The 26,776-nt window shown below is 48.6% G+C and overlaps 1 protein-coding gene across 1 annotated transcript in view; it reads left to right on the forward strand.

Annotated features, from left to right (window-relative positions):
- Positions 1-26,776, forward strand: part of GABBR2 (gamma-aminobutyric acid type B receptor subunit 2) — a 426,464-nt gene that overhangs the window by 321,358 nt on the left and 78,330 nt on the right. The window contains exons 12-13 of the mRNA XM_025360393.1: positions 12,852-12,959; positions 22,277-22,399. Coding sequence (XP_025216178.1) covers positions 12,852-12,959; positions 22,277-22,399 — 231 coding nt within the window. The remainder of the gene's footprint in view (positions 1-12,851; positions 12,960-22,276; positions 22,400-26,776) is intronic.

A 26,776-nucleotide genomic window follows, 5' to 3' on the forward strand; every position in this document is an offset into this window, starting at 1 on the left:
CTTCTTTAGGCTGCATTTGTTGTTCACAAGCCTCAGTGTGCCCACTGCTGGATAATAAGGGCTGAAGACTAGCAGTGAGGGACACTTAAGTGAAGGACCCCTTAAATGTGCTGCAAGTCCCCACTCACACCCCAGACTTTGAGGACGGATCTGGGCCAGTCCCTCTGCTCTGGGACAGCACATGGAGGGAAGCCCCCTGAGATCTTACAGTCTAGGGGATTTTGCTCCCCGGATTTCTGCAAATGATTAAACCAGACTGACTGTTAGACATCATCAAGAAATCGTTCCTGTTACCAGTAACTTCAGTGTGAGCATGAGCTGTCTAGCCAGGGAGAGGTCTACAGATACACTGACTTTATCCTCAATTGGGCAGTGCCTTGAGAAGTGTGTGGTCGAGTCCCCAGTAACTGAGGGGGTAGTGAGGTCACTGGTGTGCTCAGGCCCCTCTCCTTTCCTGGAGGGACCTCCATGGCCATCAAACCCCAGTGCTCCAGGGTCACTTGGTTCATTCTTCCCACTCAAGAGTTTTTCACTCCAAGCCTGGAACTGGCTCATTCCCACCAAAAGACCAAAAGAGTGTGGCCTTCCCATAATTCCCATTATTCTGCCCTTCTGGGAGTGAAGAAAGTGAATACAAAAGATGCAAGTCCCTGGCTTCACTGCACCTGGAGTCAGCTTACAAAGAAGCTGAGATGCTCAAAAGTCCTTGTGGGTATGGTTCAGTGGGGTTGTTCTCTAAAGAATACGGCCTTCTGGGGCTGGGTGCAGTGGTTCACGCCTATAATCCCAGCACTTTGGGAGGCCAAGGCAGACTACCCAAGGCCAGGAGTTCAAGACCAACCTGACCAACATGGAGAAACCCTGTCTCTACTAAAAATACAAAATTAGCCAGGTGGGGTGGCGCATGCCTGTAATCCTAGCTACTCAGGAAGCTGAGGCAGGAGAATCGCTTGAACCCCGGAGGCAGGGGTTGCAGTGAGCCGAGATCATGCCATGGCACTCCAGCCTGGGCCACAAGAGCAAAACTCCATCTCAAAAAAAAAAAGGAGTGTGGCCTTCTGGCATGAGAATGATGACCAAAGCACATGGAAGTCTTGCTAGTTTTGGTGGAAGTGTGAAGGCCACTGAGTCTCTGATATTCCTACATCAGCATGACTTTTATGCCCTGAGATGCCTAACAATTTCATGAGCATACAATTTATTTATGGTCAGCTTTCCTGGGCAGTGGTGAGGCCTGAATAAAAGGTTGCTCCTGAGGGACCCTGATGAGGTTGAATGAGGAAAGTGAGGATTTCTCTCTTCCATCTGTGCTTAGGCTTCCTCCCCAAGTTTTAGGACACTATGATGATTACAGTAATGGAAATGGTACTGGGGCCGGGTGCAGTGGCTCATGCCTATAATCCTAGCACTTTGGGAGGCCGAGGCGGGTAGATCACCTGAGGCCAGGAGTTCAAGACCAACCTGGTCAACATGGCAAACCCCGTCTCTACTTAAAAATACAAAAATCCACTGGGCATGGTAGTGCACGCCTGTAGTCCCAGCTACTCAGGAGGCTGAAGCAGGAAAATCGTTTGAACCCGGGAGGCAGAGGTTGCAGTGAGTTGAGATTGCACCACTGCACTCCAGCCTGGGTGACAGAGCAAGACTCCGTCTCAAAAAAAAAAAAAAAAAGATACCGTGGGCAAGTTTGGCAACTCCATTTTCTCAGTGGCATCCCTGAGAGGCGAGGGGCTTGCCTCGCTCCCCCAGTTGAGAACCAGTGGAGCAAAATCCTACCCTCGTTCTACCACGACCCCAGTCCCTCCTGGGGGCCACTCTGCCCATCTCCTCAACACTTGCTATTGGCCACCTGGGAATGCCTCCAGCAGGCCTGAGTTTCAGTCTTCACTGCAGAGACTCCTGCAGCAGACATCAAGGGCTGCCCAGCCTTCAGAAACTCTCTCCTTCCCGGAAAGAAGTTCCTGACATCTCGCCTTGTTCACAAGCCAAAGGCTATGAAAGCACAGGTGCTTTCTCAGGCTTGACCTGAATTCGACAACCATGGGGTGACGCAGGCTGGGGAGCAAAAACAGGGACATCCCCCATACCCAGGGCTTTTCTTTTTAATGAAGCCTGACATTCTATTCTGGGAGTCACGCTCATTTGTGTGAGGGGAAGGTTGTCCTGGGAAGCTGGGGAAGGCTGGTATGAATAAATCATAAAGCACTTTATAAACCAGCATTGGCTCTGAAGATGAGGGCCCGAAAAGATGCTGGGGCCCAGTTCTAGCCGCCCCTGAGAATTAATTTATTTGCAGTCAAGGCTGTCTTAGAAGCTCTGTAAAGGGGAGTCCACACGCATGACTGTGGGGAAAAGGCATAGATTATCTACCCTGGATCGAATTGGGTCAGCACAGATGTGTACATGAGTTAGGGCTGGGGCCATTTATTTACTAATTCTCAATATTGCCCAGGAAGAGGAAGTGAAAGCTCTTGAATTTAGAGCCTAAGTACCAGCCCCCGATGGGTACAATTTGGATTGTATTCCACCTGCTATTCCAGGGTGGGCAGCTCCTTCATTTCACTTGGTGCCGTGGATTCTGTTCTTCGGACCTAGAAGGCTGCTCCCAGCAAACTCCCACCAAGCAGGGAGCTGCAAGGAGAAGTAGGCCCGTGTGGTGTAGTGATCACGGATCTTCCAACAACAGCCTGCATTCGACTGCCACCTCCTCCACTTACTAGCTCCTGACTGCAGCAAGTGACTTAACCTCAGTTTTCTCATCTGTAAAATGAGCGTAACAGTTTTCCCTCTGCAGAATTGCAGTGTGGGTTAAACAAGACGATTCAGACAAGCCGCCTGGAACGCAGGGAGAGTGCTACATGGAGGGATGTAGGAGGAGGGACAGGCATCACAGCTTGTCACCTTGCATCCTCGTCACAGTGTAATTTCCTGGTGTCCCACACTGGGTTCTGTAAATCTTAAAGGACAGGGGACAAGGTAGACCATGAGGCCCGGTTCAGACATGGTGCAGCTGAAGTCACAGTTCTGTCTGCTCTGTTGCCATATACATGCTGCTTTTTTCTCCCTTTTAGATTTCAATGTAGCAGCCTAACTCAGTGAGAAACCATGAACACCACCTCAGGCAGAAACCTATCACAGTCACAAGATTAGGCCTCTCTAGGGGCTACACCTCTGCTCAGACAAGGGTGGGTCCGTGTGTGAGTGAGTGCACACACACACACACACACACACACACACACAGTGCTACTGCTAGGGACGCAGTTTCTCTTAGTTCCCATCCCCCACTCCCTCTGACCCTTTCCAGAATCTTCCCAGCCTGTCACTGCTGGTTTCTGCAAGTCTTGAGAGCAGCTCCAGCGATACCCCGTGCTGTCTCCCTGGACACTGTGTGGGTAGTGGAGTCACCATAGCAACGTGGCCCCTGTGGACATGGAGCTGTCTGCAAGGACGGTGCTGGGTGTGGGCCAGGGCCCCACTGCCGGGGAGAAGGGACGGACCCCTGCAGCTGAGCTGACCTGGCTCTGGGATCCCAGCCCCTGTCCGCCCAGACAAGGAGCCCAGCAGGTGGGGAAGAGAAAAAGCACTTGCCTTCCTTGTGGATCTGAGGCAGAAAGCCCAGCTCGAGCGTGGGAGGAGTAAGAAGGGACTTTGCAGACAGGATGAGGAGGCTCCAGGTGGACCTTAGATCCCAGCGTGGGCCTCACACAGCTTCCTGGGCTCTCAGAAGCATTCCTGGGCGTGGGTTAGTCAATAGCTTCCTGTTAACTCCCCGAGTCTGTGCCCTCAGCCCCTGTGATTCACCAAGGCCAGCTTTCAGCCGGGGGCAGCCTTTCCTTCACGACCATCTGACAAGGCCACGTTCACTGTCCGCACCTGACGGAACAGAAGACTGAAGCCCTATCACACACTGCGAGGCAGCAGGGAAGAAGTTTAAAACGAGCTCTGTTGGACCACAAAGATGACTGAGATGTTTCATTAGAAAACAATAATATTCAGATTTTTTATTAGCAGGCTTATACCAGGGGAAAAAAAAAGTCAACTAAAGTTATTAGGGATGTGGTAACCACTTATCCCAGCCAATATTACCAAAATTTTTGTCTCAGATTTTTTTAAATTGAGATATAATCCACATACCATAAGTTTTGCCCTTTTAATGTGTACAATTCAGTGGTTTGAGTCTGTTATTTCATTTTCGATGGCTCTGCAGAGTATATTGGAGGAGCACCAAAGAGAGAGGTTCTGCTGTGGGACTGACTGTATTCAAATCCCAGCGGCACTACCTCCTAAGGTGTGACTTTGTTTACCTTATTTAACATCTCTGAACCTCAGTTTCCTCTTCTGTAAAATGGGGATGATAGTATTAGGGTTGTGAGGATCAAATGAGATCATGTATGTAAAGCACCTAGTGCCTGCCACACAGTAAGACTTCATACATCTGAGCCATTATCATTATGTATGAACGAGTGATGGAACTGTCTGGATAATTGTGTTCACCTCTGGATACCATTAAGACAGACCCTGATAAAGCAGAGCAAACGTGGGATGAAGAGGCTGGGAGGCCAGGCGCGGTGGCTCATGCCTGTAATCCCAGCACTTTGGGAGACTGAGGTGGGTAGATCACGAGGTCAGGAGTTCAAGGCCAGCCTGGCCAACATAGTAAAATCCCATCTCTGCTAAAAATACAAAGATTAGCCGGGCATGGTGGCAGGTGCCTATAGTCCCAGCTACTCGGGAGGCTGAGGCAGGAGAATCACTTGAACCCAGGAAGCAGAGGTTGCAGTGAGCCAAATTGCACCACTGTACTCCAGCCTGGGCGACAGGGGGAGACCCTGTCTAAAAAGAAAAAAGAAGAGGCTGGGAAAACCAGTTGATGCTGGCCGGTTTGGTGTGGGTACCCGTGGCAACCTCTGGCTTTCTGTGGCCTTGCTCTACCAAAACTGGGGCGAGAACAGACTTGGGTCCTGCCTAAGTCAAAGCCAAGCTGGTGGCTGCCTCTGCCACCTTGAGTGCCGAAAGGGGCTTTGGGGAGGGCAGCAAGGGAGGTAAGAATGACACAGACGGGACCTCTGAGGACGCTGCAGCCATGTAGTGGTTGGAATCTGACCTAAGAAGCCAGTTCGGCCCAGGGCTGCCCTGAGGGACGCTCAGAAGAGCTTGGCTCAGCTTTAGCTCCTCCCAGCTGCCTCTACTTGCTGACCACCCCAACTCTTTTATCTATTTTTCCACTAAAAAAAATATGTATATTATAAGCGTGGCATTCGGTGAATTTTCACAAACTGAACTCAACTGTGAATCCAGGATCCATATCAAGGAGCAGGGCCTTACCAGCATCCCAGAGGCCCTCCCTGTCTCCTTCCAGTTCCTATCTATCCCAACCCTCCTCCCCCTGCCAAGGGTGGCCCCCATCCCAGCTCCTGCTTGCACAGACAGTGCTACTCAGTGTGCACTGAGCCACCTGGGGGTCCGGATGGAATGCAGCAGGTCTAGAAGGGGGCCTGTGCGTTCCTGACACACTCTCAGGGGATGCTGATGCCACATCCCCAGACCACACTTGGAAGAGCAGAGATAAGATTAGTACCTGATGCTTTATTTTTGTGTTGTCTCTTGGAGACTGGTTGTGTAAGATAAATGGAAGCACCAGAAGCCTGGTCTCCTGGGACCCAGCTATGGGAGGGAAGGAGCTCCTGGGGTAGAAGACACCGAGTGTGGCCCCCACCCTCGAACCTTGGGAAGCAGGGCGGTTCTGTCACAGCTGGCAGGGTGGGGTTTGAGTCCTGAAGCACCCCTTCGGCCCCTTCACCCTGCTCAGATGAGTGGCAGCTGGGCAGGGATGGGGCAGGGGAGGCCTAGACACTGGACTGGGGAGTGTGATGTCCTCTTCCTGCCGTCCTAGAGGTACTGGAATTTTCTAACTCTAACTAGAAAGGTAAAGGCTGCCTAGGAACACCACTTGGCCTCCCAGTAAATTCAAGTCTGGTAGGAATTAATGAAACATTTTTAGTGAAAAGGCCATAAATCTGTGGGGGTTTTTTTGTTGTTGTTGCGTGGGGATTTCTTTTTGAGGCAGTTGAGAAGTAAAGCAATGTAATAACGTGGGTTTGGGGCTGTTTCTGCAGGTGGGCTCTCATGGCTGGCCATGGTAATGTGCTTTGTGATTTCAGAAGGCAGCAGGAAGGCTGGGCCAGGAGACACCCACAGGGTTTGGTGGTGGCCTTGCCTGGTAGGTCCAGACCAGCTCGGGGAGAGGGCCCAGGGACTGGCTGTCACAGGGCCTGATTGGGCCAGCTGGAGTCCTGGATGGGGTGCAGATGCCCGCTTGATGACAGTGGCCTCCCCACCCCCAACTGCCTTCCAGTGGAGGGGGCTGAGTGGGGAACCAGGGACTCCCCGGACTCCTGAGTCAATACGTAGATGATGGTCTCCCTTCCAGACAGCCCACATGTGGGCCACTCCAACCTTTGGCTCTGCTCAGCACTCTTGTTCCCACAATTCATTCATTCATATGATAACATTCCCAGGCACCTACTAGACACAGATAATGTCCTTGGGGAGCTGGCAGTGTAGATTGAAAACCTAAGTAGGCCGGGCGCGGTGGCTCAAGCCTGTAATCCCAGCACTTTGGGAGGCCGAGGCGGGTGGATCACGAGGTCAGGAGATCGAGACCATCCTGGCTAACATGGTGAAACCCCGTCTCTACTAAAAATACAAAAAACTAGCCGGGCGTGGTGGCGGGCGCCTGTAGTCCCAGCTACTCGGAGGCTGAGGCAGGAGAATGGCGTGAACCTGGGAGGCGGAGCTTGCAGTGAGCCGAGATCGCGCCACTGCACTCCAGCCTGGGTGACACAGTGCAAGACTCCGTCTCAAAAAAAAAAAAAGAAAACCTAAGTAAACAAACAGTTCCCATTTACTATGTTGTGTACACTGACAGAGACAGGCCTAGGGGAGTGGGTAAGGCCCAGAAGCAAGGGACAAATCAGGGAAGACTTAAAATAAGGGACCCCTCTGAGTGAGCTCCAGTTATTTCTGGAAGTCCTAAACGATACACCATACTTGCCCACAGAATTCTCAGCAGCTACAATCACACGGTGTAGCCTCTCAGACCTTCCTCTCTGACCCTGATGCCCACTCGTCCATGTCTTCTGTCCACAGAGCTGCATGAAGGCACATAGCAGCCCCCTCCCCACCACGCCCCACCCCCGCCTGCCACCACCCATCTGAGAATGCTGCTCTTCCAAAACCTCCCCAACCTCCAGTCCTGAGGCTCCTTCTGGGGTTGTGGGGGTACAGGAAGAAAGGCCTCTTCCTCATTCTGCACTGTTCTGTGGCCCGAGCCAAGGCTGCTAAGGGCAGTTGTGCACTTTCTGCACTACACAAGGGTGTTGGCATCAGGGGCAGGAGCTGAATTTTGGCCTGTGATCGGCTCTTTGAGCCAAGTTCTTGGAGTCTGTTGGCTTCGAGGGCCTTGAGGAGTGGAGTCGTTCAGAAAGGGCCCAGAGGGGATGCCTTTCAGAAATTTCTCCTCCCAGAGGGGGAACCTCTCTCTGATTTGCCCCAAGGCTCCTAAGATGCCCCCTAGGCCCTGACTTGGGTTCCAAAGTGCTCCTGCAGGTCCTGAGTCACCTTTGCCCCCTGCACCATTTCCCCAGAAAGGCTCTGCTATACTCTAAACTCCAGAGAAGATTTTCTGTACAGGTCTTACCCAAAACACCCTGAGCAAGATGGGGTTTTTGGGAGCTGTTTCTAGAGGCTGCTCTTCAAAGTCTTATAACTTCAGGATTTATCTGTCGCCCCTGCCCCAGAAGACAAGATGGGCCCTGGAGACCTCAGGCCTCTCACCTCTCCCACCTCATACCTCACAGTGGTCTGGGTCTTGCTTTGGGGCACTCTGGGAGTTTCTTCCCTCCTTCTCACTATTGATCACCTGGAATGAGCAGTCAGAATGAAATAAAAGGCCCTTGAAGAAACTTCTGGACAGCAGGAGAGTGACTTGCCCCTGTGTTCAGTCAGCCACCAGAGCTTGCTCCTCCCTCTGACTTGTTGGCCTGAAGCCCACATGAATCTGTGGCAACAAGGAGACCTAGAGCACAGCAGTCCCGTCCTCCCGTCCATCATCTGTCAGAGCAGGCCTGCCAGCAGAGGTTGTGTGTCCATTTTCGTGCTGATCCCCAGAAGGGCATTGAAAGCCCTTCACCCGGCCAGGCATGCTGCATGAAATCAATGGAGCAAGCGGCTGGGCAGAATTGTTCTGGGCATAGATGCTTCCTTCCATTTGGAGATTTGCTCTTATTTCTTTTTCCTTTTTCATAGCTGAGACTGAGATGGGCGCTGCCTGCCTAAAGTTTGTCTTCCCCCATGGATGTATTATGTTCAAGGCAGTTTGCAGAGGGGGCTGAGTACTTGATGGCTAAGGGGAGAAAAAGAAAGATGTTAAATCAGAAAAATAAACACATGTAAGACTTTAGGAGAAAAAGTGAAGTAGCTGGTTGGTGTTGATGAATCAGTAGAGACTTGTATTGGTGGTAACATATTGAAAAACAGAATCATTAGAACCCTTCAGATGAAACCTTCTAGTTTATTCGGCATCATAGAGCCACATAGAAGGGAGGCACCTGGGATGTCATTAAATGAAACCTCCCTCAGTGCAGGAAATGCCCCTGCAGCGTTCTGATGGAGGGGGTGAAGCCGGGGCGGGGGGGTCTTCCAAGCTTTGCTTGAATATGTGGAGTGATGGGGAGCTCACTGCCTGTCAGACAGCATGTAGAAGGAACAGCTGAGGCCATGAACTCAGCCTCTTTTGCTATCAAATGCTCCAGTTCTCTCTGTGGTCTTCCTTTATTTTGCTTGCTTGGGCTCAACTTGCACATCTGTGGTGACAAAGCGTTTACAACCTCCTAAACTGGCCCATCCAGCCTGATTGTCTCCTCTTGGCTCCAGAGATTTAAAGGTGGGCACAGCAGGCCCTGCCTCCCAGTAGCTTCATCTAGTGGGAGAGGTAGACAGGTAATCAGATAGATGTCATCTCTGTGTGACCAGCAGAGCAGAAACATGGTTGAAGGCAGAAGTCATGAGGAGGAAGTGGTCAGGACCTCCCTGCAAGGTCTCAGTAGGCTTCTCAGAGGAAGTGGCTCACAAGTTTGGATTTCAGAGGATGCACGAGAAGTTGTGAAGAACACTGAACAAGGAATGGCATTTTGGGTGGAGGAAACAGCACGTGTCAGACCTGGCAGCATGAGCCAGTGTGATGTGAGGGGAAAGACTGAGCAGTGCAGGATGGCTTGAGGAATATCAGAAGAGGTAGGGTGGAGGGGGCTGCACCCTTCCTGCTAAGAATTTGGAGTTTAACCTGAGGGCTCTGTGGGGCAGCAATGGGTTTAAATCCCAGAAGCTTAAGCTGGACTAACACTTAATACGGGGACTGACTGTGGAGCCCTGGCAGTAGGTGTCTGGTGATTGTAGGCAGGAACGCTCCCAAAGACAAGGTGGTTAGTCAGTTCTCTACACCAGACAGCAATGGGATGCAGCACTGAGAGTCTCTAAGACAACCCCCAAGTTCAGTGATTCACTAGGACTCTCAGGGCTCAGCGTGCAGTCATACTCGCAGCTATGACTTATTACACTGAAAGAATACACAGCAGCATCAGCAAAGGAAAAGGCACATGGGGAGGCGAAGTCCAGGGGAAACCAGGTGCCAGCTTCTGATAGCCCTATCACAGCAGAGGTGCACAGGACACGCTTAATTCCCCCAGCAATGAGTAGTGACCACATGTGTGAAATGCTGCCCAGGGAAGCACATTAGAGATGCCATGCCCAGGGAGTTTAGTTGGGGGATGGATATGTTGACACCGTCTGCCTACTACATAACAAAATTCCAGACTCCCAGAAGGAAGGCAGTGTTCAGCATAAACCATGTTTGCACAACCCGTTTAGGCACAGTGAGCTGCTCTTATCATTGAGGAGATGGTGGGAACCATCCAGAATCCAGGCTCTCAGATACCAGCCGAGGACCAACCCTCAAATCAGACCTTCCTAAAGACAACAGTCTCAGGCCTGCTATGTTAACTCTTTTCTGCCCAGGCATCCTCAGCTATTCTTTGCTTTTAGTTTATGGCAACATATTGCAATTTCCAGATGCCAGGTTAAATTTATATTATTGAGTTTTAACTAACGACTAATTAGATGGTTGAGTCTTAATGAATTTAGCCCTCACAAAATAGACAAGTGGCCTGGAAATGATTGTTTCAAAGAAAACATAAGTTAAAGCAAATATTAAGAATGCTTAGCACACTAAGGCCAGATGCAATGGCTCTTGCCTATACTCCCAACACTTTGGGAGGCTGAGGCAGGAAGATCACTTGAGTTCATGAGTTCAAGGCCAGCCTGGGCAATATAGCAAGATTTTATCTGTACTAAAAATCAGAAGTTAGCTGGGCATGGTGGTGCATGCCTGCAGTCCCAGCTACTCAGGAGACTGAGGTAGGAGGATTATTTGAGCTCCGGAGATGGAGGCTGCAGTGAGCTGTGATTGTACCACTGCACTCCAGCCTGAGTGACAGAGTGAGATCTCATCTCAAAAAAAAAAAAAAAAAAAAAGTGCTTAGCACACTGGAGTGACACATCTCCTCAAAACAGATCTTTGTCAGCCACAGGATGAGGTAAAAATGATGATATTACTTCATCTTTGTCCTTTTTAAAATGCCCATGGTCTGTATATGGTAATTTGTAAAATTAAACATGTTCAAGAGAACGTTATCAAAAATGCTGTAGACCATTGGTCTGAACAGTCGTGTCAATAAATTAGCTTTACAAGTGTGTTGAGGTCCCCGGAGGGTGTTACAGGTTGGTCAGCTACCCCCTCTGGGTGTGTCCTGGTCCTTTGATATCTGGCTCCTAGGTGTAGATGAAACTGATTTGGGTTGAGGAGACTCCATCTGAGGAGGAGGCAGCAGCAGCATGTCGGGGAGAGAGGCCTGGACCAGGACAAAGCATCGAGTTCCAGGCTCAGCTCTGGAGCTGTGTGGCGTGGTTAAGGGAAATATCTTAAATGCGCTGGGCCTTAGTTTCTTCACCTGTTAAGGGATTTCCTTGCTTAACTGACACCTCCAAAAAATCACCTTGGTGTTTGTTGTTTTTCTTGTTGTTTGTTTTTATTATTATATACTTTGCCTCTGGCCTAATAATACTTGTTGAAGATGAACAAATGAACAAACAAATGAATGAGTGACCCAGCAAACTAATGAATGAGTGAATGAATGAATGAATAAGATGAACTGTCAAGTCCCATGCATCTCTGACAGATGACAAACGTATTTTCTGGTCATTGAATACGCTCAGGTCTAAATTCTCTCTTTGGCTCTTTCCCCCTCCCTGTTTTGAATACTTTTCTCATATCCTTTTATGATCATCTGGTTAATAATGTGGCCATTCTACATTGTTTCTAAAGCACTGTGGTTCATTTTTACCCATCTGATTTCTCCTTGTTTGTGAAATTTAAAAAAAAAAAAGAAAAAGAAATAGAAGGCTCAGTGCCCACCTGTACCCTCGCAGCATTCATGCTTCACAGGCCTGTATTTCCGAACAAGTGCTGTGATACTGTTGTCCTTCCCTTGATTTAGTGGGTCGGCCTTGCAGTCCAAAAATAGTTCCTATTTTTACAAATAAAATGGAAATGCAAAATGTTCTGTCTCTGAAAACCCGGAGAGTCAAGTTGCCGGAAAGGCAGGAGCAGAATGAATCCGTCAGGGGAATGGGCTGGGAACATTTCTTGGAAACTTCCTGCTTGTGCTGGTGGCAGCCAGCCCTGAACTAGAAGGGGCCTGGGGAAGCCAAGCAAAGCTGCTGTGCTCAGCTCCTCTGGATGCAGAGGGCCTCAGCTGCCTCTCTTTTCCCCTACCACATCCACCTTTTTGCCTTGTGTTCAGCCAAGGCAGGTTGGAGCCTTTCAAAGGAAACTAAGCTCAACAGAGCTGAGGGAAAGCAAAGACCCAAGCTCAGAGCTGCAGCTCATGGGGCACGTGGCTTTTCCGTCCCAGTGAGTGGGAGGCCCCAGAACTCAGTGGTGCACAGCCCAGGGCTGGACCATGATGTGGGGCCTCCACCTGGAGATGTGCAAGTCTCCTGGGTATTAGAGGGTGTCCAGTCTAAATGGTGAGGGTCGGGGGTTCTGGGAGTGATGCAGTACAGGTGAAAGTGGGCGTCCTGGAGGCCCCTAAAACCTAACAGGTGGTGGCCAGCCTGTTCCAGCCCTAAGGGATCCAAGTTGTAGGCTCATGTCAGGGCCGGCTGTTCCCATTAGCCACCAACCCAGGGCTAGAGGTCAGGGCACACCTTGGTCCTGAGGAATAGGTGAGAGCCAGACAGGGCCTCAGCCCTGAGCAGGGACCAAGGTCTAAATGTGAGCTCAGTAGCCAGGCTGGCCTGTGCTGACTAACTGGCCTTCTGAGGTCACACTGGACAATAGTAGCCACATGGCCTGACCATGTGGGGAGAGGGCTGGGCAACAGGAAGAAGGAAGGGAGGAGGGGAAGTGAAGGCCAGAGGGCTGGACCATCACCTTTTGGTGGTACCTCAGCAGTCTGTGGCTGTCTCTCTGCCTGGCTCTCTCTGGGCTCATCTAAGGGAGGATTTGAATCTTGCACTCCTGTGTGCCCAGTGCCCTGGGTCTGGTAAGTGACTGATAGAACTAAATGCCTATTGAATGGAAATTTGATTGAAAGATGCCAGTGAAACTCAATGATATGTAGAGGGGAGTATTTTTCCCCGTCGTGAAAAGTCCCCCTGCAGGGTGGCCTCATACCTGATGAAGTCCGTCTACCTAAGGAAGGTCAATGCCTCTGTTTTCTCATGGCCTCTAGGTCAGGACCTGGATTCTCACCGTGGGCTACACAACCGCTTTTGGGGCCATGTTTGCAAAGACCTGGAGAGTCCACGCCATCTTCAAAAATGTGAAAATGAAGAAGAAGGTAATCACTCTCCTTCTGTTTCAGGGTATTAACAGTGTTCACTCAGCATTTATCAAGCAAGTATATACTATATTCCAGGCACTGAGCTATTTGCTGGGGATCCAAGCTAAACACAATCCCTACCTCCTGCTACCCTCAACCTACTGGGGAAATCGGACAGTTAACAAAGCATTTATAACACACGGTTATCAGGGCTGGCTGGGGACATGTGGGGAGTGCTGGGGTACCAAACACTCACGGGAGGCTCCATGGAGGAAGTGCCACCTATGCTGGGGCCTGGAGGGTGAGTAGGAGTTAGCCAAGCAAAGGGCATAGAGATGCTGGGGACCTTGTCAAAGGAACCATCCAGGGCAGCCTGGGGATAGGAGGAGGGTGGTCAGGAGCTAAGAGAGGCTTGATGTGGCTGGGGCATAGGACTCGTGGGGACAGGGGACAGGGAGAGGCTGGAAGGGAAGGCTAGAGCCACATTAAGGAATCTGCACTTTAACTTATGGGCAATAGGGAGCTCTTAAAAGAGAGGAGTGAAACAGGGCTGGTACTGGATTTAATGATTCCATTTTCAAAGAGGCTCTTGTAGGACAGGAGCTCGCCTTCACACTGTGGACTGCATTCGCCACCCGTGAGGTTTGTTATAGCCATGATGTTGCCGACCTTGTCTCTTAGTCATAGAGAAACTTTGTCCACCACTGTCCTTTTTAACTCTTGCAGTGGTACTGGTTCTCCCCTTTCTTCTGGATAAAATTTGTGGCAAGTCATGATTTTGAAGGTCCTCTGGTCAGTAACTATTATAATATGTAGAGTCTATCATTATATTCAAAACTTCAAACAGTATTCATTGGCACAACTTCTCCCTCTCCCAGCTCAGGCCTGCAGCAGGCCGGCCACCTGCCTTGGGAAAAGGGGTATAGGCTGGCTGCTTCTCTCTTTGGCCAGCCTGCATTCTTTCCCCATCATCCCATCCACCCAGGTGTCCAACCCCTCTGGAGTTGGAATTAGGAGTGGTGGAAGGGGCAGGAAATACCTTACTTGCTTGGAGCTGGCATTGGACTTACTGGGCCTGGCGAGGATTGCAGCGGGCCCTTTACACTCCTGGGGTGCTTTTCTGGGTCCCTCATTACTGGGACTTTCTCTCCTGCCGTGCTCTTGATGCAGATGAAATGCTCACCCAATTGAGCATTTCAATTGGCTTCTTCCCCTGCTCCTGAGCATCCTTCAGTTCTCTACCCTGGGGTCACCTTACCCCTCCAGCTAGTCCTGGACAGGGCCACACAAGCTCTTCCTCACCCACGGCCCACATCTGGGGCACAGAAAGCACTCCTGCACCCTTTGCATCTACAAACCTAAGGACTGAAGGCTGATGTCACTGTAGCAGCTGCCTCTCTTTTGTTCCATCCTCAGAGCAGCTGGCCAGTCCCTCATCCCTCATTAGATTTCTCAAGCAGGAGTCAGACACCAGTCCACAGGGTCCCCCAGGCTGCAGAGACTCCTATCAAACCACCCAGTGATCTCCTTTTCACTGGACACCAAGGCCTCTTCCTTGATTTGAGGTCATGGAGGAAGCGTTCCCTCCCAGTCCACCCATTTCTGTCACCAGGGGAGGGGTCTCATAGTACCATGATACCTCTTACCGAAAAGCCTCTTCTCAATTTAGTCCCCCACCCATCACACCCTAGCCCCCTGCACACACTCTTCAAATCCTGATGTGGGCATCACCTGTTTACTGACACCTCCTCTGCAGATCCTCACTGTGGCCCCATCCCAGTGGAACATGGAGCCTGTTGTTCTGGTTTTTCATCCGAGCCTGCATTTTGCTCCCTGGTTACCTGGTGCCAGTGGCAGACAGCAACCCAGCCCGAGCAGTGGGGCCAACAGGCAAAAGAGAAGCCTGGAGTTCTAGTCTCTGCTCCACTGCTGATCTGCCGTGTTCCTTCAACAAAGCTCTTAATCTTTCAGGACCTCTGTGTCCTCATCTGTAGAATGGGGATACATTGATATAGTATTGTCCGCTTAGCTGTGATTCTGTGGGCTCCTGCCTGGTGTCCTGGTGGTACCTCTCCCTCCTCAGGCCCCCCACCCACCTCTTCACTGCCAAGGTCCTTCTTTAGGACTGCAGCCCCCTGTCCTCTCCAGATGAGGTGGAGGTATATTCTGTTCTCTGTCCCCTGCTCCACACCCGAACCACCTTAGGAAATCCACAGGCTGCATTTAGAGTGGGGAAAGAGCCCTGCTCTGCCGCCCTGTCCCTGTGCTCGCCTGGAGAGGCCCTGCGTCTCTGGGCCCCGGCAGCATTTATGACAACTCTCCATGAGAGGAGAGGCCTGGCCACCCTGGTGTTTCTCAGCTCTGGCTGCACACTGCAGTCCCACAGGACGTTTTGAAAACTACAAGAAGTCACCCAGCCCAGGCCAGTTGAAATGAGGGCTCTGGGGCCGGAGCTGAGCATCAGTAGTGTTTCAGCTTTCCCTGCTGATGTTAATAGACTGCCGAAGTTGGGGACCTGTGGTCTCGGTCAGGGCTTCTGAGTGTGGCTGGCCTGCAAGCTGTTAGAAGTGCAAATTCCTGGGCCCCGCCCTGACCCTAATGAACCGGAATATTTGGGAGGAGCCCAGGAGCCTGTGCTTTCCCCATCCCCGGCCAAAGCAAGTCAAGACAGATACAAAGCCTGGCATGAGGAGGTAACCGCTTGAGCTAACTCCGACCCAACAAAGACTTGGAATCAACCCAAATGTCCATCAGTGACAGACTGGATTAAGAAAATGTGGCACATATACACCATGGAATACTATGCAGCCATAAAAAAGGATGAGTTTGTGTCCTTTGTAGGGACATGGATGCAGCTGGAAACCATCATTCTTAGCAAACTATCACAAGAACAGAAAACCAAACACCGCATGTTCTCACTCATAGGTGGGAACTGAACAATGACATCACTTGGACTCAGGAAGGGGGACATCACACACCGGGGCCTATTATGGGGAGGGGGGAGGGGGGAGGGATTGCATTGGGAGTTATACCTGATGTAAATGACGAGTAGTTGGGTGCTGACGAGTTGATGGGTGCAGCACAGCAACATGGCACAAGTATACATATGTAACAAACCTGCACATTATGCACATGTACCCTAGAACTTAAAGTATAATAATAATAAAAAAATAAATAAAATAAAATAAAAAATAAAAAAATAAAAAAAAAATTAATTAATTAAAAAAAAAAAAAAAAGCAAGTCAAGGCTGGAGAGCCACTGGCCTAGGTGACTTCTGGCGCCCCTCCCACTCTGCGGCTCTGGTTTAAGAGCTGCTCTGCCATTGATAGCTCCATCCTGGTTTGGAAGAAGCACAGTGTTGGTTCCTTTGTGCTAATATGTGATTCATCCCTATGGTCATCTGTGATAAGGAACCTGCCTTTATGCTCTCTAACGTGACTGCCAAGCAACAACACGCCACTGTCTGGCAACAATCGACAAAACATATCAGGGAAAATGGCAGGAGTTCAGTTGTCTGGAAGCTCCCTGTGGGGCAGTGATGTGGTGTCATCACCAGAGGCCACCGGCTTTGCTCACTTCCTCCTGCACTGCCTGAGCCAGGGCAAACTTGATCCCCCCTGAGGGTCTGGGCCAACTCTGAGAGCTTGGGCTTGCAGTGGGTCCAGGCATCCAGGGAGGGGGCTTATCTGAGAGACAAGCCCCACACACACACTTTTTTAACTTTTTAAACTTTCTTTACTTTTTTTTTTTAACTTTTTAAAACTTTTTTTCTACTTTTGTTTTTAAGGGTAATGATGTCAGAGACAGTGGGGTTTAAAACAGTCCCTTAAAGGGTATGAGGTTAGAGGACTAGAAGGTGACAGAGGTTGGACATCAAAGGATGGTAATTGTGTCACCAGGCATCTAGAGGAAGATGATTGTGATGGTGAGAAGGGCCTCAGGACCAGCGGGGGAAATGACATCAAGGGTGGTGAGGGTGACATCAGGAACAGAAAGGGAAATGAGAGCAATAAGTTTCATGCACAGAGGGGATCAGGACCACCTCTATTGGGTTAATGACACTGAACTCTCCACTTAAAAATGGTTAGTTAGGGGCAACCCGCTCGGGTCCCCTTCCACACAGTGGAAACTTTGTTCTTTCGCTCTTTGCAATAAATCTTGCTGCTGCTCAAAAAAAAAAAAAAAAAAGTTAGTTAAAATGGTAAAGTTTATGTGCATTTTACCACAATAAAAACAAAACTATAACAATAAAAGCCAACTTGGTTATGTAAAAAACTGACACTGTGAAGAAGAGCCCCATTTTGAACTACACCTGTCACAACCGTTTCAAAACAATCTGGTTCCCTGATTGAGTTTGTGGTTTGGGTAAGATATAAATATCTCTTCTCTACCCTACCCTCCTGTAATTTGGTTGGTAAATAATACTTAACCACAGCACCACAAACCGGCTCCTGGAATAACTAAAAAGCCCAGAGTGACCCCAAAGAGTTTCTCACACTGGAATAATGTACTTACCTAGCCTTCATCATTTTCACAACAAAATTAGTACCAAATATTGTACTGAAAGCCTTTGGCAGTTCATATTGTTCATTTGTATTGTGCAATCATCGTCACCATCCATCTCCAAACCTTTTCATCTTCCCAAACTGAAACTCCATACTCATTCAACACTAACTCCCTCTTCTCACAGCCACGGCCACCACAATTCTTTCTACGAATTTGACTCCTCTAGGAACCTCATATAAGTTAAATCATACAATATTTGTCCTTTGGTGACTGACTTATTTTGTTTCTTTTAAAGAAGTTTGGACTTTTTTTAGTGGCCCCCTTAATTTTTTTTAACTGACATATATACTAGATTTGTATCAATTTGCAAATGCAATCATATGCTTTTTTCAATGCAGTTTTTTTATCCTTTTCTTCTTTGCATAGCTCCCACCCCTCCTCCCTCCATCCATGATGGCTTGCCCTCCCCAAACGTACATATACAAACTTCATCCCATATGCCCCGTATGTCCACAGTTTTGAAAGCATTAAAGGAAAAGAAGCCTATGAAAGTCTATTAAACACGTGGTGACTTAATGCTTCCAAATTTCATATTTTTACAGCATGTTACTTTTTTTCTAAAGACCGATTGTGAAATCTTTTTAAATTGAGAAGGTTTATTACAGTCTTTATTTTGCCTCATATTAGGACCAGATGGAAGCATTGAGACAAGAGTAGAAATTTAGAGATGACACCTTCTGTTCTGGGGGAAGATGTTTCGCTTCTCGGCCTTTTGGCTGAGATCAAGTGTGAGGACAATGGAAGTTTACTACAAATATGACTGGATTCTGTTGCAGACAATAACATGAGTGGGAAAAGCATCTGAGGATAAACCCTCAGACTTTCATCTGGGCTCAACTTAAGGAAAATGCTGAGGGCTTTTAGTAGCTATCCTGAAGCATCCGCCATCTAAAGATGACTGGAGAGCTCGGCCCCAGGGGCACCATCCATGCTGTATTCCCCCTGAATGGTGTTCCCTGAAGAAATGAGTTGGCCCCAGTGGAAGGCCAGTCTGAATAGGTCAGAAAATCTTAAGTTTTTTGAAAAAATAAAGAAATGCCCTTTTCTCTTAACCAAGCATCAGCCAAGTTTTTCTGCAAAGAGCCAAAATAGTCAATAGGTAAGAATTTGCAGCCTCTTCTGTCACGGTTGCAGCTACTCAACTTTGCTTTTATAGAATGAAAGCAACCATAGACAAATACGCAAATGACATTCGTTTAAATGAGTATGGTAAAGGTGTAAATTTGTCTTCTCTACCTTACCCTCCTTGTAATTGAGGGTACGTTCATTTAAATGAGCATGGCTATGTTCCCATAAAACTTTGTTTACAAAAACAGATGGTGGGCCAAATCAATAGTTTGCTAATCCCTGCTCTAAACAACTCAGAAGTCACATTTAGTAAAAATTGCTGGATCTGTTGAACAGTTATTGTAAGCCAGGCTCTCGTAATCTAGTGTGGCATGTGCAAATATTATCCCCATGTTCTAGATGAGGAAACTGGTTCAGAGTGGGAAGGGAATTACCCAAGATCACACAACTAGTTAGTTCATTTCCAACTTAGATCTGATTCCAGAACCAGGTGCTTAATCATTACTGGGTGCTCATCTGCCTTTGCTGTCATCTGCCACTAAGTACCTCCTACCCCCAGAGAGAGGACTGCATGTGATAGCATCAGTGAGCACTGACATAACGCAAAGTTCAGGCAGCACTTAAGGAAAGAAGTCAAAGAATCTAAGAATAGAGAGATGGCTTTGCCTAATGCAAGGGGTCTCTGGTGCTCTCTGGTGCTCAGATCAGTGTTTTTTTTCTTTCCTTCCCTCTCTTTTCATTATTTAAGATTATTTTAAATCACCTCTACTTGACATTGTATTTTGTATTCCCATGGGTGTACTTGTGTAATTTTCACTACTTGTCTTCCCCACAAACATGCATGCTGCATAGGGAAGAATGTTTATGTTGTCCACTGTTGCATCCTCAGTGCCTAGAACAGAACCTGACTCAGGGTAGGCACTCAATAAATATTTCTACAATTAATAAATAAAAAACGATTCATAACTACTTAGCCTAAACTCATTCAGTCACAAACACTGGTTACATGCCAGGTTTTGTGAATGGTGCCAAAAGGAAAATAACCATTTCCTCTCCTCTGATTCTCAGCATCTTCCCACCATGCACCCATCCACACATGATGATTAGTCCCATGTCTAGTAGAGCTTAGGTGCAATATCACATTTTGCCCCTAGATGTCACTATGTCTTACACATAAACACAGAATCACTAATTGTCAAAACCCAAGTAATGCTAGCCAGCTACCATTTGTTGATCATCTTCTCTGTGCCAGACACTAAATGCTTTCTGGACCTCATCTCATTTTATTCTTATACTAACTGTACAATTTAGGGATCACTGACCGCACTTTAAAAAAACGGAAACTGAGTCCTAGCAAAGTTAAGCAACTTGCTCAAGGTCACGCTTGACAAGAATTGGGATTAGAACGAGGTCTTCTACTTGCAAAACCTGTGTTCTTTCTTTTATACCATACTTGGAGAATAACACAGAAAGTCTCCTCTCTCCCTCCCCCTACCCCTGCCCATTTTACAAATGAGAAATGCAGAATGAGAGCAAGGAAGTGATTGGCTCATGGTCACACAGGTAGCAAGGAACAAAGCCAGAATTCTAACTCACATCCACTTAATTTTAAATCCTTTAGAATTCCACTGCCCCAGCAGGGTGCCATGGCTCACACCTGTAACCACAGCACTTTGGGAGGCTGAGGCAGGTGGATCACTTGAGGTCAGGAGTTCAAGACCAGCCTGGTCAACATGGTGAAACCCTGTCACTCCTAAAAATACAAAAATTAGCTGGGCGTAGTGGCACATGCCTATAATCCCAGCTACTCAAGAGGCTGAGGCAGGAGAAGTGCTTGAACTTGGGAAGGAAGCAGAGGCTGCAGTAAGCCTAAATTGCACCATTGCACTCCAGTCTAAGTGACAAAGCAAGATTCCATCTAAAAAAAGAAAAAAAATACACTTCCTCAGACTTCATACTTGAGCCATTAAATTGGAAGGATTTACTTTATGACGTTTACAAGAGGAAAATTCTGGTGCCCAGCTTTTGAAGCCATCTCTGCCCCTTGCAGGGTATGCCTAGATTCATGGAGGAAGAGAAGCTGCTTGGGCTCAACCTTGAAATCAGGGTAGGAGTATGCCAGCAGAAAGGTGCAGGTCAGGCCTTCCAGGGGTCAGGAATAGCTGGGCAAATGCCTGGGGGGCTCAAACAGCCCCGTGTTCAGCATCACGTAGATATGAGGCTCCTTCCAGCCCGTCCCCTAACTGCTAAGCTCCTTAGGCATTTTGTCCCAGTTTCTCAAGACTGGCAGGTAGTTGCCTAGTTCCCCAGAGGGTGAGAGTTAAGCTGGGTTTCTGCAAAGCACCAGCAGTTCACCATATCCTTGAAAATCTCAGAGCGGGCTTTGCTGGTGCCCTGCCCCCAGGTAAAGCGGTTTTGCTGGATTTGATCTCCTTGGCAGTCACTGAGCCAACACTTTCCTCGTGTTCTTTTTACATTCGGTAACATAAAGGCCCCTCGGGTTTTTATTTCTCCTTTAAAAATGGCTTTAATCGTTAAAAACCAAACCTGGTGATATTTCTTAAGCTTCTGCCTGAATTTTGTTTGTTTTTCCATGAGTCTTTCCCAGAACTACTTCATCACATTAGCTTTTCTGGAGAGTGAGGGGATATATAAACATGAAGTGAATGAAATACAGGTCAGCTTTGGCACCGAAAATATTTATCCCCCGGCTGATCCCTATCAAACAGACGTAAAGTGGGCTAGGAGTCTCACAGAGTAATAAAAATATCCCAGGCTGCAAAGAGGAATGGGAGTTATATTTCTTCTTTTTATATTCTTTCATGTCGATTCAATTCATCAGACTTTTAAGTAGCTACTGCATGCCAGGCCCTGTTAGGTGCTGAGGAAACACAAATAAAATGGGCTTTCTTTCTGTCTAGGGCTCCCCAGTTTACTGAGGAGGGAAGACGTGTATACAACTTAATATAGCTTCTGATTGGAGCTGTAAATGTTTGAGGATGTGAATTCCGGAGAAAACAGAGCTCGGTCCAAATCCAGGCTTCATTGCTTATGAAGTTTATTACATTGAGCAAGTTACTTAGCCCCCTCTAAGCCTCAGTTTGCTCGTCCATAAAATAAGAATAATAACAATATTTGACTTTCTATGAGACACTGCCTCTGAGACCATCAACCTAGAGGCAGGCACAGAGTCAGTGTTCATTAAATGTTAGCTATTCTTCTCATTGTTGTTACTACTGTGGTTCCTCCTGATAATGAAGTATGTGAACAAAGTGCTGTGGAGTAATTAGTTGTGCTGCAGGAGTTAGAGAGGGCTTCCTGGAGGAGGTGACAATTGATCGAGGTGTTTAAGGATTATTAGAAGTTTGCCAAATAGAAAGAACAGGGTATTCCAGACAAAAGAACTAGCACCTACAAAGACCTGGAGGGTGAAAATCACAGCTCGACCAGGGACTAGGAGTGGCCAAACTTCAACAAAATACACGTGTGTTTGGGGAATGATAAGGTCAAGCTTGTGAAAGGCCTTGAATGTCACGCAGAGGAGCTTGGCTGAATTTATCCTGTGGGTGATGGGGAATCGCAGGAGACTCTCCAGCTGGGGGGTTCATGATGCAGGTTCCTCCCCTGACCTGGGCCCCTAGTTGCTGCGTGGGAAGCTGTCTCTCACATCGGCTGCCCTCTGCTCCTTCCTGCTCTGTAGATCATCAAGGACCAGAAACTGCTTGTGATTGTGGGCGGCATGCTGCTGATTGACCTGTGTATCCTGATCTGCTGGCAGGCCGTGGACCCCCTGCGGAGGACAGTGGAGAAGTACAGCATGGAGGTAAGCCCTCCACGCCGGCAGGAGCGAAGCCTGCAGATGCAGCCCCTAGCACGTGAGGACAGTGAGGCTGCCCAGCACCCAGACTGCCCAGTACCCCGCTGGGAACACTTCATCAGTTCCATTTCCTTCCATTTGAGACATGTTATTCCAGGGAGGCCAAATATAAGGTGTTGTGAAAGAAGTCGATTTTACTATTAATACACACAGAATGAAGGGGAAATATTGGGTTTTTTAAAAGAGTATATTCTCATACATTGTAGAAGCCTTCATTGATAAGATCCATCACTTGAGAAGTGGCATTGCATATTTATCCCAGTTTTACAGTAAATCTCCTAAAAAGTGCTGCTAGGGAGTGAACATTCTGAAAGCTCCTTTTAGGTACGATATTATTTTCAAAGTGATGAGCAATATATTTCTTTTCACACATTTGATATCAGATATTTGTTGTTAAAATAAAGAACCTCACATAAAAGTACTGTTAAATATACTTTTTAGATGTCTTGCAGTTAGCCTTGCCCTGAACTCGTGCTGGTCTTTCTAGGATTCTCCAGATTAGGGAAGTTTGAGTCCCTTTGGAGGTTGTAGTTTTGTTGACTTTCATTTAAAATAGTTAGACTGTCTTTGCGGGGGACAGCTGAGCTGCAGTGGGGTGTGCTATTTGGTAGGATTTCTGTACAGTGTAGCAAATTCTACTGAGAAAAAGAATCTGTTTCTCTCACTGCTTTATTAGAGAAATCTTTTTGTGGAATTTAGTGTGAATTGTTAAACTAAACCAGAAATGGTCATTCTATGCATTGGGGGCAGAACCTTTTATCCTTCTAGACAAGAAGGTTTTATAGAAAATAAGATGCTCAGCCTCATTTATCTCGAGACAGGGTTTACTCAGCTCGGTAAGAAGTTATGCATTCAGAGCAGCAGCAGAGAATGCCATTTATGAAACAGGTTGAGAAATATGTCCCTCCACCTGACCACCTTCCACGTATTCCTGAGAGGAAGCGGGACTCCAGACAGACACAACCAGAACTAGCAAGGAGGACGGACCCAACACTGGCTGTGCCCACGGGCCAAGGGGGCAGGAACTGAGTCCACTCAAGCAGACAGGCTACTTTTGGACGGGGAGACATCTGGTCACCATTCATCCTGCAAGTTGGGCAACAGAACAGCTGGGTGGGTCCCACTTCATCCCAAGAGAATTCCCCGGCCACCACCAGAACTTAGAAATCTGGACAGGATGTCAAACCAGGAAGAGCTATCATTGGCTACCCGAGCCCCTGAGCCAGGGAGAGCCTGTGGCGGTGACAATAACAAGCAATGATGATCATAAGAGCGATGATGATGATGACAGCTGGCATCATGTGTTAACTCATTTAATCCTCACGGCAATTCTAGGAAGTAGATGCTGTCCTTCGTCATTTTACTGATGACAAAACAGAAACCCAGAGAGGCTGTATAACTTACCCAAAAGTCACCCAGCAGGTTAGTGACAGTAGCACTAACTACCCTCTCACCCAGTACCTAACCTTGCCTTTCAACACCTGGGCAGCTCTTAGCGGTTTTGCAGGCTTTCTTAAACCTTTGTTCATTGGCCACAGATCTGGGAAGTGAGTAGGGCAGGGATGTTCTCCCCTTCTACAAATGAGGAGAAAAAAGTAGAATAATGGGCAGACCGAGGGCCCAGGAGAGATCAAGGAATAAGAGCAGGGTGAGTCAGGCAGAGTTTGTGGAAGGCCTGGAGCTGGGCCAGGTGGACAGAACGAGACACAGTGGCTCAGTGTGGAGCCCAACAGTGGGCTGGGGAGGCTGAATGGCTGCCGCCTCTATTCTAGATGAAGGTAGGAACTGAGTATTCACTGGGGTTTCCCAAGGTGCCAGGTGTGTTAGGGAGACACTGACAGTGCCAGAGTCAGTAGACTCTGGAAATGGGGATGCCTGTCCTACTGGACCATTTAGACAAGGTAAACCTGTGCAGTCCGACGTGTCTAGCTGATGGTTTGCTATTATGGCTCTTACCGGCCTTCCTTCTATTCTGTAATAAGCACTGCGGCTATCAATGGCTCTGTGCATAGAACCCTAGCACATTCCAGACTTTCCAAGGCTATGATTCTCAAACTGAGGAGTCCCAGGGTGCTGCAGAAGTGCCTTTCTGTGTAGATAAGGACACTGAACCTCGAAAGGTGCTATCCAGGGCCCAGGGCCACCCAGATTGTCCAAGGCAAGGCCCAGATAGGCTGTTCCTGTGTCTCCCTCCGGGGTGTGCTGAGATTTCTCTCAGAACCTTTTCCGGTGGGTGCCTACTTTTCTTCTTTTATTTTAGGGTTGGCCTGTCCCTCTGTTGCTATGGTAACAGAACCCTTTGATCTATCCACCCACAGCCCTGTTTATTGTCGTTTTTCTACCAAACAGCACCGAGCTGTTGGTTTCTCTCAGACCCTCCTCTGTCAGACACAACAGGGTAGTTGAACAACATGCCCAGGGGCTGAGGTATCCTAAAGTCTCCTTCAAGGGGCTGTTTTGTCCAGGACCTCCAAACAGAAAGCCTAGGCTTGGGGGAGAGGTGATGAAAGACCTTTGTGACCCATCCCTCCCTCCCCCTTACCTACTTCAGACACCCTTGTGTGCTCTGGACTCGGAGCACCTGAGGATTCCAGGCGTGGGCCTTGCAATATGGTACACGTCCTAGCCTTTGTTCATGCTGTGTCCCCTTCCAGAATCTTCTCTGCCAAGTAGATGACTTCAGCTTCAGCAGCAGTGTTACCTCCTGTGGAGAGGTGTCCCTGTGTTCACTGGCTCTGCTGGAGTCGAGAACCTGCTCTGCCTCACTTCCTCCCTCAGCATCCCAAACATTCCCCGGTCAGGACTCCCAGCAAGTCAGAAGTCTCTGCTGAGCTTCTCCAGGACAGGGCCACGGCTCAGCCAGCCCCCACACAGCCCACCCAGCACCCCACGGCCGGCATCTTCCATGGGAAGACACAGGTAGCCATGGCAGCCACAGCCTCATGGCAGCCTGCAGGCGAGTGGGGGAGCAGACTAAACCTGCAGACAAGTAACCCTATCACTTCAGATCGCTGTCGACTGTGAAAGCAGTGAGAGGGAAATAAACAGAACCCAGGGCTTGAGAATAACAGGAAGGACCCATGGAAGCGATTCATCCTGGGAGACTGTACTCACGGGTCCTTGGAGTAAAAGTCCCCTGGAGGCCTACTGCGGGGCAACCCGGCCCCCCACCCTTATTCATTTCTGATATTGATTGATTAATATTGATTGATTGATTGATTTTATTTTTATTTGGAGACAGAGTCTCACTCTGTTACCCAGGCTGGAGTGCAGTGGCATGAACTTGGCTCACTGCAACCTCCATCTCCTGGGTTCAAGTGATTCTCATGCCTCAGCCTCCTAAGCAGCTGGGACTACAGGCGTGCACCACCACACCTGACTAAATTTTGTATTTTTAGTAGAGACGGGCTTTCACCATGTTGTCCAGGTTGGTCTCAAACTCCTGGCCTCAAGTGATCCACCCACCTCGGCCTCCCGAAGTGCTGGGATTACAGGTGTGAACCACCATGCCCGGCCATTTCTATGTCATAAGTATTTCTGTAGCACTTGTCGTGTGCCAGGTACTGTTCCAAATGCTTTACAAATATGAACTCATTTAATTTAATCTTTATTATAATCCTGTGAGGTAGGAGATATTTTTGCCCCCATTTTATAGATAAGGAAACTGAGACACAGAGACCTTCAGTGACTGGCCCAGGTCACACAGCCAGTGAGTGGCGGAGCCTGGATTCCACCCCAGGTGGTCTGCTTTCAACTGTGTTGCCATCCAACTCCACATATGGGTGGAAAGGGTCCCTGAGGTGGGGGACAGAGGTCCTGACTTCTGGTTTCACTGCCTCTTTCTTCTTTCAGGGGCTGCACACAGCCTCTCTCAGAGCAGGCTAACTGTGTGGCTGTGGTCCTGGAGCCTGACTCCATGACGCCCCTGCCACTGCCGAGCCTCCGGCTGTGGCTCAGCACCCTACAGCCTCCTCATGCCCCAAACTGATTCCAGCCTCACTCTCACCTTTTCCACCAGCTATGCATCGGGCCCCCATGCTGAACTCCAGAGATACAGGAGTAAATGAGATGTGGCCCTTCCTTCAAGGACCCCTTGGAGCAGTTAGGGAGACAGACAAGCCAGTGGCTAATTTGCATCCCCCATGGTACAGGATGCTGTGGAGCCCGAGGAGGGATGACCATCTGGCCTCATAGGGTCAAAGAAGGCTTTTCAGCTGAAAGCCAGGGAGGCCTGAGCAGGTGTGGGAGCTGGGAGGGACTCTCAGGCAGAGGCCACTGCATTTGGAGAGCAGGCAATGTGTCCACTGAACCGAGTGCTAAGAG

This window comes from Theropithecus gelada, chromosome 15, assembly GCF_003255815.1.
Source record: "Theropithecus gelada isolate Dixy chromosome 15, Tgel_1.0, whole genome shotgun sequence".
NCBI classification, from domain to species: domain Eukaryota; kingdom Metazoa; phylum Chordata; class Mammalia; order Primates; family Cercopithecidae; genus Theropithecus; species Theropithecus gelada.